A 16,376-nucleotide genomic window follows, 5' to 3' on the forward strand; every position below is an offset into this window, starting at 1 on the left:
TAAAAGAAAAATTTTTGATTGTAAAACTTTTGCGTGTTAGGGTTCGTTTTATTATTATTCTTGTCACGTCGTCAACCAGTCTACACAAGGCCTCGGACTCAAACTCCCAAAATCCACCACCAGATCATGTCACTAGACACCTCATCCTCGACCTATCAGTGATCTAGATCATCTGAGTTTTACAGTGCAAAAGCTGTGTGTCTATCACATGATCTATTTAGACTAGAATTAAAGCCCAGAGTCCTTCAGTGTTAAGGGATATTTTTAAATCCTGTTTTCAAAGAGTGAACATCTCTCCAAGAAGCCAAACTAAAAGCACAATGTAAACCATTTGAACTAAGTGTTGAAAAGGTCTTTACCTTCAGTAGTGCAGCTCCTGTCTCTCTGCCCAACAACACTGGCCTGGACTGCTGATCAGAGGAAGTACAACAGCACCGGTGAGGGGCTTCACACTGGAACCACATGATCACAGCAGCTCTTCAGGGTGTTATGAATACCCCACCCACATTCTGAAAAACCCCACCTCCTGTGCTAGGATTGGCTAATAGAGGAAAAGTTGTTCATATCACTGTTGCAGGAACAGAATACATGAGAACATGTGACACAGGGAAACACCTCTATTTCACTATTTGACTGTATATGAAGCATCATTGAGTCTCTAATAATAAAAACTAACCAGGTTCACATTCTAGGAATGTTCCTTATCAGCATTTAGAGTCTCAGTCTTCAACACTGAGAACAGACCAGGATCACTGAAATCAAGGATGGGAGAAAGGGGAGCAGGAGAAAGATGGGTGTATCATTAATTGGCACCTATTTTTTCAGTGGTATTTGCTCAGTGGTGCATTTACACCTATGCTTTGCCATCTTTGCCTCTTGGGGTCTTTTCTTTCAGCACCAAAATTTGGAGCCCATGACAAAAGTTCCACCAACCCTTTTTCATTAAATGGTCATTTTGAATGAAAGTCTAGGGAAATACATGCTTTTTGGCAGCATGAAGGATTTACAGCGTTTGCCACAAGAGCTAGACAGGAACAATCGTCCAGCCAACCCCTCCCCCACAGAGAACTCTGACACTCTTGGTTCTTAATGTTTTTTTTGGAACGATCCACTGTTCTAGATTAGGGAAGAATGATGAGGCCCTCTTACCACTAGAAGTCATACATCACAAACCTCTGAAAGAAAACTCACACTCTCTTCACACTCATGCTGTCTGGAGTGGGAGTGAGAACAAGAACCATCAGCTTTTTGGACAGTTTCTATGATGAGGCCATCCTTAACGGCTCTGTTCTCACTCTGTTGAAAAGCCCCCAATCACCCCCTTTAACTCGTAATCTAGAAGCAATTAACCAGTAACCTCCCGTCTAAACATTACCATCTTTAAGTGCTTCCCTCCAAAAAACCTGACACATTACTGGCGTAGCTTTTTGGTGATTGGTGATCAAAGAACACTCAAACCACATTTTTGAAGAGTTGGAAATTTTTGTAAAATGCATTAAAAACAAGAATCTGTGATTTTTTTCATTGTTTCAAATCAATATTTACTGACAAAAGTACAAGGAAATGACTTAATGCTTTGGCTGTGCTACTGATTGTATTTTATGAATATAAACAAATTTTGACTGATGCCTGTAACACCGCCCCTTAAAGAAAAGTAGGGACAGAGGCAAAATAAGGGAAAAGTTCATAAAATGTTGAAGTTACACTGTTTTAAAATATTCCACAATAATTCATAACAGCTGAGGGAGAGATGTTTGTAGGTTTTGTGCTTGTTTTTGTTCGTTAACATCATCTATTGTATGTCAGTTGGCTACCTACATTCCCGATGACATCCACTTCATGGACTTGACCAATAAGGATGTTGCCTTGGGAAAACACAAAGTAGAATAAGGAGGATGTTTATACATTACAATCATCTTCATTTAGTACATGCTGCTTGTTCCATGTACAGTAAAAATAGACAACATGCAGGAATATAAATTACCAACTTTATGTGCTTTTGGGAAAAATTAGGGTATTACCAAGAATATTAGAATACTGGATGCTAGATATTAAAATGAAAGCCGTGTTTTAAGTTGTTTTGTGTTTTTTACCAGGCACACTTTGAATGAAGCCAAAACCCAACTGCATGAAAAAGCTGAAGTGTTCAATTTACTCACTCATGGACTTGGCCTAAAATTGTTTTTGTTCAGTTTTGGTTAAGGTTACTGACTCTGAGACAAGAAAATGTAGTGCTGGAGACTGAGGCCTCTATTATATGATTTGGAACAGTTGATGTCTTGAATTCAGGAAAGATTGCCAAACCTGAGATAAAGGAAACACAATGCTGGGACTAAGACCCGCATTGCATGTTTTGATACAGTGAACTTTACGAGATTAGTAGTTCATAGCACTTTTGTCCTCTTAACTGCTCATTTTGTTTTATTTATTACAGAAACAACCATGCTTGTTCAGAAAAGGCAGTTCAGAAATTTTATAGATGGCTTATAATTTAGGTAATCAGCTAAAACATTGCAATATTTGAGACTCACTCTTATCTTTAAAAAAGTTTTTTTTTCATTGAAGTTTAAATGACTACACATTTTGTTGCAATTCAAAGGTTTTCTGGGATTTACATGCTGCAATTACGTGAAAAAAAACAACGACTGATCTTCTTCATTCCCCATTTTTACATTAATTCTTTGTGTGTACTGTACAATGTGTTGGCCATTAAATGAATTCATATCAGTGCTTACCACCCCCAAATGGATGGACTGGTAGAACGCTTTAACCAAACCCTTAAAAACATGATTTCAAAGTTCGTTCATGAGGATGCTGGAAATTGGGATAAATGGTTAGAATCCCTGTTGTTTGCAGTGTGAGAAGTCCCAAAAGCCTCCTCTGGGTTTTCCTCCCGAGCTGTGCCTTATTTTATAGGCTGAAAAGCCGAGCATTTTTTTGACAATTAAAGAAATCTCTCCACATTCACACCCTGCACTCAGCATCTTTCCTCCACCCAACAATAAGAAAAGTTATAGTGTTGCTCACAGAAATGAACTGAAATGACACATAAGATGGGCAAGAATTTGCACAAGTCTTTCCTGGATTACCAGATGAGCATCCAGATTAATTGTTGGATCGTTCACACCTTCATTGTATAACATTTGGTCTGTTCTTCCTGTAAGTAAAGTTGCCCTTGTTCTCGTTTCACACAACCAATGATTCTCCATAAAAGAAAAACTTGTCTTCTGTTTCATTATTCATTTACTACATTCATTTCATACATTATTCATTTACTTCAATGCTTCATTGAATTTGAGGATCTTTGTCTTTATGGATTTTTTCATTTACAGCCTTGACCCAAAACTCATCAATGGTAGTCTGAAAAATAAAATGTTATATATGTTAGTCATGGTAATAGCCATAATTACGTTTCAATGTATTGTGAAAGGCAGTAACAGTTTCAGGTAACAATGATAAAGACAATAGTGCCCTTAGTAATGACATTCTCACTCCAACAGTAATATGACAGACAGAGAAGAATGGCATAATAGTAGAGCTCAGGCATACCTAGTAAATCTTTATTAAATGCCTTGGGTCCCTTTTTATATTTATGCCTCTAAGGCAGCATTTAAGACAAAGTCTTCGTCCAGGAGGTTTATTTGTCATTATGCCTTGCATCAGACTGAAGAAGGGTAAGCCAAATTCCTGACAGGCAAGCTTGTTTTTGTGCCTCTGAGGCTGTGAATAAGACAAGATGCAAGGCACAACAATTGATAAACACCCTGGAAAGACGCTTTATCTTGCCTGCCGGAGGCATAAACATTCATTCTAGTTTCTATGGCATAATACTAATAAAAGGAAGCCTAACAGGAATCTAGCTCATCCTTCTTATGCATAAAGTACATGCAATAACAAGATAACTTTTTCTTTTAACAGAACAGAAACTGGGAAAGACATTTACACCTCTAAGGCAGCACATTAAGACACACACATATATATATATATATATATATATATATATATATATATATATATATATATATATATATATATATATATATATATATATATATATATATATATATATATATATATATAGCATATCTTGTTCTGTTAGCAGCTGTAAAAACTAGTAAAGACATTTATTCCTCTAAGGCAGTGAATAAAAAATATATAAGTAGCTTGCAAGTATGTCTTTCTCTTTTAACAGACTTAGAAACTGGTAAAGACGTGTATTCCTCTAAGGCAACGTATAAGACAAAGTCCCCTTCCAGGATGTTTATCAGACTGAAAAAGGGTAAACCACATTCCTGTCAGGCTAGCTTGAGTTTGTGGCCTCAAAGACAGGTAACGTTGTTTGCCTTTTAGGCTGTTAACAAGACAAGACCTACCTGCAGGCTACTTATGTAGTAGCGCTTAAGATCAACATCAGATGAGCTGGACTCCTCTCAGGCTACTTAGTGTTAACAGTCTGAGGGGTCTACACCAGTCTGTTCAAGCTGCTAACACTACCAAGCCTGACAGGAATCTCACTCACCCTTCTTCAGTCTGAAACTAAGTGCAATGACATAAGTAGCTTGCAATAATGTCTTGCTTTGTTGAAGGCTAAGATGCGTCGATATTTTATCTGCCGCTAAGGCCTTGAACACTGTCTAGCCTGACAAGCAAGTCTTATATAATAACCTGACAAACCGCCTAAAAGGAGGCCATGTACTGTCAACAGCCTTAAAGACTCTGATGCACTTTCTTGCCTCTGAGGCTGGTAATGCACTAGCCTTACATTTCTGTGTGATGCCTCTCTTCATGGGCCCACTGGATAATAAACTACCTCAAAAAAGAAATCACCTTATAACATCTTGTAAAAATAACAGCCACATTTATAAAATGATACAGACGGGCCTGATAAACATTGTGGGAGAAGAGGCTAATAGGCGTTTTATTTACCAGCCTGTCAGGAGTTGAGGATGTTCTTTGAGAGTCTATACAGCACATTGCTAATGAGCCATTCAGTATTGTCTGAAGTGGGACAAAGTTTGAGTATAAATCTTAATAAATGCTAAAAACACTGGTTTCATCATTCTCCAGTCTTTGTAAACCTTCGTGCATGCATCATCTAGCTAACATCTAACAAACACACGTCTTCCTGCAAGCTAGTCTGAGAGGCAGCACTTGCACTAGTCTACAAAGCTTCTAATACTGCTACAAAACCTGATCAGAACTTATATTTAAAAGGAAGAAAAAAAAAAACACTCAAATGATTAGCTTCCGTGTTTAGTGGTTTCATAGAGAAACTTGCTAAAGGCAAACTGAAGAATATGAAAAATAGAATGCACTGATCTACAAATCATGTACATCTCTTTTTTAAGGGTTAAATACTACACAGACAAAAAAAATGAAATGTTGAAAATGATTAATTTTATTGTCTTTTGAAAAATTTTGCCCATGTTCAATTTGATGCCAGCAACACGTTCCAAAGAAATTGAGACGAGCGCATGTTTACCAGTGTGTTTCATCACCTCTTCTTGCAGACAGTTCAGTTTAGCACCCATTTGATATGGAGGAATGCTGTTGTAATACATGCAGGTGGTTTGACATTGTCTTGCTGAAATAATCAGGGCCTTTTCCTGAAAAAGACGTCGTCTGGATGGCCGCATGTGTTGTCAAATATGTATATGTCATTCACCATTAATGGTGCCTTCACAGATATGCCAGTCATACATGCCATGCACACTAATGCCCCCCTTTATCATCATGAATTCTGACTTTTAAACAGTGCAGTGATAACAAGCTGTGTGGTCTTTAGCATAGAGGACACATTTATCAATTTCAACATTTAATACGCTGTCTTTGTACTTTTTTCAATGAAATATATGGTTTAAATGATTTTCACATAATTTCATTTCATTTTGCACAGCACACTTGTTTGGAAATGGGGTTGTACAGTAATTAATAATATTATAAAACAATGAAATAAATTTTAATTTACAACGGCAAATTGTCCTGTCAAATTTATTCAATCCCCCAATATAAGCACTTCTGGCCCTGCTGGTTTATCTGCTTCAGTTGGCTTCAAGCAGATTGAAGTCTAGTGTAGATATCTGACCCCATCTACCCCTGTCCAGCTTTCTTTCCTGTGTGGGTATGCTGGTGTTTTTGTAGACTGAGATGCGCAGTGAAAGACTTGCCACATTCAGAGCATGGATATGGTTTCTCTCCTGTATGAATGCGCTGGTGTGTCTGTAGAGAACCTTTTTGATTAAAACACTTCCCACACTCTGAGCACTGAAAAGGTTTCTCTCCTGTATGAATGCGCTGGTGTGTCTGTAGAGAACCTTTTTGATTAAAACACTTCCCACACTCAGAGCACTGAAAAGGTTTCTCTCCTGTATGAATGTGCTGGTGTGTCTGTAGAGAACCTTTTTGATTAAAACACTTCCCACACTCAGAGCACTGAAAAGGTTTCTCTCCTGTATGAATGTGCTGGTGTGTCTGTAGAGAACCTTTTTGATTAAAACACTTCCCACACTCAGAGCACTGAAAAGGTTTCTCTCCTGTATGAATGCGCTGGTGTGTCTGAAAGGAAGAACACACATTAAAGCTCTTTCCACACTCAAAACAGTGATAGGGTTTCTCTCCTGTGTGAATGCGCTGGTGTACATGGAGCTGAGTCTGTGTAGTAAAGCATTTTTCACACTCTGAGCACTGATACGGTTTCACTCCTGTGTGAATGCGTTGGTGTGTCTGTAGAGAACTCTTTTGATTAAAACTCATCCCACACTCACAGCACTGGAATGGTTTCTCTCCTGTGTGAATGCGCTGATGTGACTGGAGTTCACTTTTTCGATTAAAACTCATTCCACACTCTGAGCACTGATACAGTTTCACTCCTGTGTGAATGCGCTGGTGGTTCTGGAGAGAACTTTTTTGATTAAAACTCATCCCACACTCAGAGCAGTGATACGGTTTCTCTCCTGTGTGAATGCGCTGATGTGATTTGAGATTACTTTTGTCATAAAAACTCATCCCACACTCAGAGCACTGATAAGGTTTTACCCCTGTGTGAATGCGCTGGTGTGTCTGAAAGGAAGAACGCACACTAAAACTCTTTCCACACTCAGAACAGTGATACGGTTTCTCTCCTGTGTGAATGCGCTGATGTGATTTGAGATTACTTTTCTGATTGAAACTCATCCCACACTCAGAACAGTGATACGGTTTCTCTCCTGTGTGAATGCGCTGATGTGATTTGAGATTACTTTTCTGATTGAAACTCATCCCACATTCAGAGCACTGATACGGTTTTTCCCCTGTGTGAATGCGCTGGTGTAGCTGAAGGCTTGAATGCACACTAAAGCTCTTTCCACACTCAGAACAGTGATACGGTTTCTCTCCTGTGTGAATGCGCTGGTGTATCTGAAGGTAAGAACGCAGAGTAAAGCTCTTTCCACACTCAGAGCAGTGGTGATTCCTCTCTTTGCTGGTATTTTTCTGCATTTCTCTGTGAGGTGTGTTAGTCTGGAGAGTATCAGGTTATATGCGCTGGGTACCAGAGCTTCTTCTTGTTGCCTCCTAAGTCTCTGGATTTCAGAAGTGTTCCTCTAGAAGGTCCATATGTGGATGTTATTCTTCCTGCAGGAGAAAAAGAAAATATATGTACATAAAATTCAATTTCAAATAAAAGAAACATTTTTGAGCATAAAAATTTTGGGTGTTAGGGTTCGTTTTTTTATTATTCTTGTCACATCTTCAACCAGTCCACACAAGGACTCGGACTCCAACTCCCAGAATCCACCACCAGATCACGTCACCAGAAACCTCATCCTTGACCTTTCAGTGATCTAGATCATCTGAGTTTTATAGTGCAACAGCTGTGTGTCTATCACATGATCTATTTAGACTAGTATTAAAGCCCAGGCTTTAGTGTAGCACGTTGAAGTATTGCTTTCCTGGAGTAACTACTGAGCGTTATTCCTGTTCTGATTTGTATCGTGTTCTGACTTCCTGTCTGTTTTGCTTTCGACTCTGATTTTTAGAATTCCCTTTTTTGTAGTTTTGCCTGCTGCTTTGGTTCTCTGGTTGTGACTCCTTGCTTGTCTTGTGGACTTTGCCCTGTCTTTCCCCTGATGGTTATGATCGCCTGTATGTTTCTGCTGTACTTCCTGGATCTGACCCATACCTGTACCTTGACTACTCTCTGCTGCCACGATTACCCAAGTAAAGCTTCCCTTTTGATCTCAAAAGGGAGAGCGTCTGCTTTCTGGTCCAACGTCACAATTCTGTTGAACCACAATTCAAAAGCAATGTCTGATTTTCATTATTTGATTTTATTAGTAAAATTGAATTTTTTTTTTTCAGTGACCATTGTGGGTTTTTCTTTCTTTACCAGATCTAGATTTGAATGGTGACCACCTATGATAGATTATTCACTGTTTATTACCTAGCATAACAAATCCTATAAGTATATGACCAGGTCTAATGGGAAAGGCACACTATATGACACTGTTTGAAGTGAAAAGAATTACACAAAGTTGTTAATGACATATTATGGTTTGGGGTTGTATGGCAGCCAGTGGCACAGGAAACATTGCTCTCCATCTTCTGAGTGACTGCCAGGGATCTGCAGTAAGAGAAGAGCACACTCTCCAAAGCCAAGAGAGCACCGCAATAAATGCTGTCACTAAGACATTCAATCTGCAGCACAGCCTGATGATCCAGATCTTCACAGTAATCATCGTGTCCATCCTCACATCATCCATAACCATCTTGTTAAGCTACAAATATTCATACTGTTAGATCCTAGTGTCACTGTCAGTGCATATTCCTGATCAATGCACAATCCTGGGTTCATGACCTATGGGGTTCAGGCCTATGATGCACGTAAGGCCTCATTTTTGTGCGTTCATATGGTTACTTGTAACTCACAATGACGAGACCCGATCAGCAACTTCTGTTGTCTAGGCTCCATGTACCCGGACATCATAAACATCCTTGCGGCCCCTGTCTAACTATAACCCTATTCATCCGATCCTCTCTCTCTATTATCTTGCCACATGATCATGCAATGCTCATTCCATTTTTGTATGTGCCTCCTTTTCCTCATTGATATATATATACTCTGCTATTCTGATCAATAAACGGGAAACCTTCTGAGTACAGACCCGTGTCTGTGGTTATTTGAGCTTCCCCCAGCTGACTGAACTCTCAGGTTGATGGAGGGCTTCTTGCTTAAGTTCACAGCTTTGGCACTGAGGTTGAACCATAGAACCTAAAACCAGCATCAAACGGTTCTAACACATCAGTCTGTAATATTCTGTATATAATAGTGTTTATGGTATGTATCAGATATTCAGACTTCTCTTGAGCTCCTCCACTTTATCATTCTTTATTCTGTATATTCTTGAAATTGCTATATTTATTTTCCTATAGCTAAATGCTTATTAACAGTCTGTGTGCTTGTCTGGTCTGTCTAGCATGTTACATGTTATACATGTTTGACTCACAAAGACTAATTCCTTGTATGTGTGACACACTTATTGAAATAAAGTGATTCTGATGTGTAGAAGGGTGTAATCAGAAATAGATGAACATGAATGCAAATCTTACTGGATCAAAACATTTGCTCTCAATTAGTAGAACTAAGTAACCAGTGTTTTCATAAACAGCTGTACACAACAGACCACTGCCCTCCTATCACCTATCATATCTACCCCCATCACAGTCTATTTACACTCATGCTGTGAGATCAATGACTTCAGGACAGTTTCCACCACCAGCCATCAAGCTCCTGAAAAGCTTCTTTTCTCAGCCTCTTAAAAGTCCCCAATCACTCACCATACACAATTACCACCTTTCATAAGACACTTTAGCTTCCTCTTAAACCAGCTCTTGTTTTTCCACATGCTGCACATTTTATAACCACTTTGGATTATATCTGTGTCTCTGTTCATACTCTGGCATTGTTTATAGCTGCACATGTAATATAGCTTGATATCTTTACACAGTGGTGTGTAAGATCTGTTTCACATGTACATAAATGAATGCAAGTCATTTTTCAGTCACTCCACACTGGAGTGCAAGTCAACACATCAGTCTGTAATATTCTGTATATAATAGTGTTTATGGTATGTATCAGATATTCAGACTTCTCTTGAGCTTTTCCACTTTATCATTCTTTATTCTGTTTATTCTTGAAATTGCTATCTTTATTTTCCTATAGCTAAATGCTTATTAACAGTCTGTGTGCTTGTCTGGTCTGTCTAGCATGTTACATGTTATACATGTTTGACTCACAAAGACTAATTCCTTGTATGTGTGACACACTTATTGAAATAAAGTGATTCAGATGTGTAGAAGGGTGTAATCAGAAATAGATGAACATGAATGCAAATCTTACTGGATCAAAACATTTGCTCTCAGTTAGTAGAGCTAAGTAACCAGTGTTTTCATAAACAGCTGTACACAACTGAGCACTGCCCTCCTATCACCTATCATACACAATTACCACCTTTCATAAGACACTTTAGCTTCCTCTTAAACCAGCTCTTGTTTTTCCCCATGCTGCACATTTTATAACCATTTTGGATTATATCTGTGTCTCTGTTCATGCTCTGGCATTGTTTATAGCTGCACATGTAATATAGCTTGATATCTTCACACAGTGGTGTGTAAGATCTGTTTCACATGTACATAAATGAATGCAAGTCATTTTTCCTGCACTGTAACCTCCTCATTCTCACTAACACACAAAAGGATATATAGTCTGAATTTTAAATTAAGAATCAACAAAACCTTCTAACTCAACAAAAATATGAACTAACATCAAATCACAAGCACAAGAGCAAACAGGACCAGTTTGGACAACAGGTCCTTCAGTGTTAAGGGATATTTTTAAATCCTGCTTTCAAAGAGTGAACATCTCTCCAAGAAGCCAAATTAAAAGCACAATGTAAACCATTTGAAAAAAGTGTTGAAAAGGTCTTTACCTTCAGTAGTGCAGCTCCTGTCTCTCTGCCCAACAACACTGGCCTGGACTGCTGATCAGAGGAAGTACAACAGCACCGGTGAGGGGCTTCACACTGGAACCACATGATCACAGCAGCTCTTCAGGGTGTTATGAATACCCCACCCACATTCTGAAAAACCCCACCTCCTGTGCTCGGATTGGCTAATAGAGGAAAAGTGGTCCATATCACTGTTGCAGGAACAGAATACATGAGAACATGTGACACAGGAAAACACCTCTATTTCACTATTTGACTGTATATGAAGCATCATTGAGTCTCTAATAATAAAAACTAACCAGCTTCACATCCTAAGAATGTTTCTTATCAGCATTTAGAGTCTCAGTCTTCAACACTGAGAACAGATCAGGATCACTGAAATCAAGGGTGGGAGAAAGGGGAGCAGGAGAAAGATGGATGTATCACTAATTGGCACCTATTTTTCTCAGTGGTATTTGCTCAGTGATGTATTTACACCTATGTGCTATCATCTTTGCCTCTTGGGGTTTTTTCTTTCAGCACCAAAAATTGGGCCCCATGACAAAAGTCCCACCGACCCTTTTTTATTAAAAGGTCATTTTGAATGAAAGTCTAGGGAAATACATGCTCTTTGGCAGCATGCAGGATTTACAGCAGTTGCCACAAGAGCTAGACAGGAACAATCGTCCAGCCAACCCCTCCCCCACAGAGAACTCTGGCACTCTTGGTTCTTAATGTTTTTTTTTTTAACGATCCACTGTTCTAGATTAAGGAAGAATGATGAGGCCCTCTTACCACTAGAAGTCATACATCACAAACCTCTCAAAGAAAACTCACACTCTCTTCACACTCATGCTGTCTGGAGTGGGAGTGAGAACAAGAACCATCAGCTTTTAAGACAGTTTCTATGACGAGGCCATCCTTAACGGCTCTGTTCTCACCCTGTTGAAAAGCCCCCAATCACCCCCTTTAACTCTTAATCTAGAAGCAACTAACCAGTAAACCCAAACTAAACAAAACCATCTTTAAGTGCTTCCCTCCAAAAGACCTGGTACACTACTGGAGCACTTTTTGGTGATTGGTGATCAAATAACACTCAAACCACATTTTTGAAGAGTTCAGAATTTTTGTAAAATGCATTAAAAACAAGATTCTGTGATTTGTTCATTGTTTCAAATCATTATTTACTGACAACAGTACAAGGAAATGAGTCAATGCTTTGGCTGTCCTACTTGATTGTATTTTATGAATATAAAATAATTTTGAATCTGATGCCTGTAACACCATCCTTTAAACAAAAGTAGGGACCGGGGCAAAATAAGAGTGAAAAGTTCATCAAATGTTCAGGTTACACTGTTTTGAATTATTCCACAATAATTTGTAACAGTTGAGGGAGAGATTTGTCCTTGTTTTTCATTGTTAACATTACCTATTACATGTGAAACTCAGTCAGTTGGTGCAGGGACCAGTTATTGACTTTCTGGGGCAACATTTCACCTAATCCAGAGTTTACTCAAAACCTTCAGTCTTTCCAATCTGACTCTGGACAGTGCGTCTTGCACTCCTCATCTAGAGTGAGCTTGCTTTAACTGTAAACCGTTCTACTCTCTCAGAGAGTTTTCTTCTTTCATTCTGGTCGCTGTTTACATTCTGCTGGATCTGCACAAGCAACAAACAGAATCTGCTGGATAAACAGATAATGAAAGTAGAAAGAGGGAATTTGGACTCACTGCTCATCGTTAAGGGAGACTTTAATAGCATAAATCTAAGTGCCCAAGTACAGACAACATATTAGGGAATATTCTGGATCATTATTACAGCACTATTGAAAATAATGAATGCAGTTGCCAGTCATTCGAACTACAGTCTTGTTCACCTCATCCTAGCACACAGGCAGGGCCTCCAAACCAGCAAGCCTGTCATCACAACAGTGAAGAGCTGGACCAGTGGAGACACTGAAAAGCTACAGGGCTGATTTGAATTGCCAAACAGGTTTGTTTTGACGAAAAACAGACTGCTTCGATGAAAACACAGACACTGTGACATCATACATCAGTTTCTGAGAGGACAGCTGCATTTCTTCTATGGCACAGGTGAAATATAGATGATTTTTAGATAAACCCAGAGATTAAGAAGGTAGAAGTCTATACAACAAGGCCTAATATAAGATAGGGAACAACCCACCTTCAGTCTGGGGCCTTCAAGAGATTTACCAACTACAGGGTGAGAAAGACTCCCCATTTAATGAATGACTGCTAACTCATCAATACCCTGATTGAGTTCTAATGCAGATTTTAATACACAAGAACCATCTTCAGCCTATCTCTACCAGTCCACCACCCTGGCCCATCTCAGTATTAACGAGCAGGATGTTAACAGGACTTTAGCAGGGACAAGCCCCAGGACTTAGTCTCTCCATCCACCCTAAAAAAGAACTGTGACCGATTTGCACAGATTTTCAAAAATTTTTCACAAATGAATGCAACTCTGATCAGTTTCAACAAGCTTCAAAACATCTAGCAATCCAGTCCCCAAAACACAAACATCCCTGGACTAACAGACTACAGGCCAGTGCCCTGACCTCTGTAGTTATGAAGGTCTTTGAACGCTTGGTCTGAGCCCACCATATTACTGGTTAGAATGTGGAAAGTTTTACTGACCAAAGTTATCTCCACAAGAAAGAAACCATGTTATTGTTTGCAGTGTGGAGCGAATTTTAATGGGAAGAGTATCACCAAGTACACCAGATTTACACCAAAGTTCAGCAGCATATTCACAGAGTAAAGAAAATATATCAATGCCCTGAATGTGAAGTTTTTCACAGTGTATTCACAGAGTACACAGTCAACTCAAAAACCACCAGTGTATTCACACAGGAAAGAAATTTGGACATGGGTAGATGGGGACAGGTCAAATCAGCAGGCAAGGTCAAGGTTATTTTATTCTTTTGTAAAGATAGTAGAAAGCAGTATCTCCCAGATTACAAAATAATCAGCTCTTATGGATATTAGAACTTTGCGTGTTTTTCCTTCTTGACTTTCCTTTTATTTTAATGTTTTTTTGGACCATTAGTAATTTTAAGCACCATAAAATTAAGTAAAATTTGAATAATCTGACTCTTGGAGTTTTATAATATTAGTTGATGTGAAATCATGGTGGAGAAAGCATTATTTAATCACCCTCTTACTTGCTGTAATCTTGCACTATTTTGAGGAATATAAATCTCACAGTGACAGCTGGTCAAGCTGTGCATCGTCCACACGACAGGTTTAGTTTTAACACAATATTACAGATTCAGCATAAAAAAATACTGTAGATTTCAAGTAATTAAAATTGACCTAAATTTAATTATATAATGTTCATGTTTGCTGTTTTACTCTGTGCTCCATATTCAGTTTGCCATGTTTGGTGCAGTCTCTTTTTAAGTAATTGCATTGACTTTGATGGACGTATTCTTTGTATATTATTTTGCTTCAGAGATGGATTTAGAGATTATGGGATTCTGGGTTTCCAAGAGGTGCAACTGTCTACTCCAAAAAAATCATATCATGGCAAGTAAAATTGTCCCTCTAGTTGATTTAGCTACCATTTCTCATTTTTAGATTGCTGTAAGAATATGTATTATGTGAATTATTTTAGGCACTCATATTCTACATTTTATTTTTGTTCCTGACGTTCACTTTAATTACCAAAACAGTCATAATACAATTTTACATGACCGTTTTCTAATTTCTCTTCATCACTCAGAATTAAACAGGCTGATTTTGTTGCTCACCGCGACCCTGATAGAGAAGCAGCTTAGACGATGGATGGATGGATGGATGGATGGATGGATGGATTTTGTTGCTGTCATTAAGACTGATTTACACTCACCAAGCACTTTCTTAGGAGCTGATACTGGGTAGGGCTTTCCTCTCAAAACAGCCTCAATTCATCGTGGCATGGACTCCTCTAGATGTTGGAAATATTCTAGTCCATGTTGACATGAATACAATGTTGTAATTTCTGCAGATTTTCACGCTGCAAATCTCTCATTCTACCACATCCCAAAGGTGTTCTCTTGGAATCAGATCTGGTGTCTGTGACAGCCACTAAAGAACATTGAACTCATTGTCATGTTAATGAAATCAGCCATTAGCCATCATTCCTACGTGTACTGTAGGTAGTTACATCAGTACATTTGCAACCAATAGCTCTGTAGCTAACCTCTCAATGTGGATGGAAGAGAAAAGTTGAGAGATTAGAGCAAAGGACTGTTCAATTGGTGCAAAGAGAACCTTGTTTAACATCCAAACATATTCAAAAATACAGAAAAAATGTACAACAGCTTGCCATGTGAATAAAATCATTAGAAAGTGAAAGTTGCTCTGCGACACTGCTGTGCTCAGAAGAGACCAATCTAGATATTTTTGGTAAAGCACAGCATTGTTCTCTTTACACAAAATAAAATTATCTGTAATTCTTTATGAATGTTGACAAAACGTTTCTCCTTTCAACTGGGGACAGTCGTGGGCTTGATCCCCAGAACCGCAAGGACATGACTGAGATGCTCAAGACACTTATCCCCCAAATGCCCCCCGGGCGCTTTGGATAGGGCTGCCCGCCGCTCTGGGCAAGTGTGTCCACTGCCCCCTAGAGTGTGTTTTCACCAGTGTGTATGTGGTGTTTCACTGCATGCATAGATTAGATTGCAGAGGCGAAACTTCCCCATTGTGGGAATAATAAGGGTCACAGAATCTAATTAACTGTAGCAGAAAAACTGTTTATAGATATTGTGTGTTGTTAACATATATCCACATCTTTTTTTTTTTTTTTTTTTTAACATTAAAAACAAGTTTCCCTCACAAGCCTCTCAAGAAACAACCACAGCAACAACAGTAATAATAAAGAACAGAAAATAAATACATTGAACAAACTACGTGTCCACATCAGTAGGTTACGGTAAATTCAGGGAAGCCAAAACACTAATTGCAATATAAGTGAAACTAAATGCTCTGTTACGACCCTGTCTAGGGTCAGCCTGTAAAAGAATGATGCAGTGACTGTGTGTGTATTGTGTAATAATGAGACCAAAACAGCAAATGTTTCTTAACAGCAAAATCAGAGTGTATTAAACAACTGTAATATACAGTCACCAGTTTGTCTTTTGGTTTGGAAAAAACAACAAACAGATCCCACACTAATACCAAGATAGATACTAAATAGCCTTAAGCAAAACAAAAGAATAAACACTAATAATAATAAATTATTATTATTAAATAATGATTACCTAAGTGATACTAATTATTTATTTAATTTACATTTGGAGTAGTACTTTTTGTAATTTGTGGTGACAGAAGACTTGCTAATGAGCATTGACTGAGACATTATATTTCCAAAGGTATTCACTCACGCATCAAAATCATTGAATTCAGG

The 16,376-nt window shown here is 38.5% G+C and overlaps 1 protein-coding gene across 1 annotated transcript in view; it reads right to left on the reverse strand.

Moving 5' to 3' along the window:
- Positions 1–16,376, reverse strand: part of LOC108410676 (zinc finger protein 850-like) — a 119,383-nt gene that overhangs the window by 75,798 nt on the left and 27,209 nt on the right. Inside the window, exon 4 of the mRNA XM_037533092.1 lies at positions 6,164–7,395. Within this exon, the coding sequence (XP_037388989.1) occupies positions 6,164–7,395 (1,232 nt within the window). The remainder of the gene's footprint in view (positions 1–6,163; positions 7,396–16,376) is intronic.

The sequence above is a fragment of the Pygocentrus nattereri genome, chromosome 22 (genome assembly GCF_015220715.1).
Source record: "Pygocentrus nattereri isolate fPygNat1 chromosome 22, fPygNat1.pri, whole genome shotgun sequence".
NCBI classification, from domain to species: Eukaryota; Metazoa; Chordata; class Actinopteri; order Characiformes; family Serrasalmidae; genus Pygocentrus; species Pygocentrus nattereri.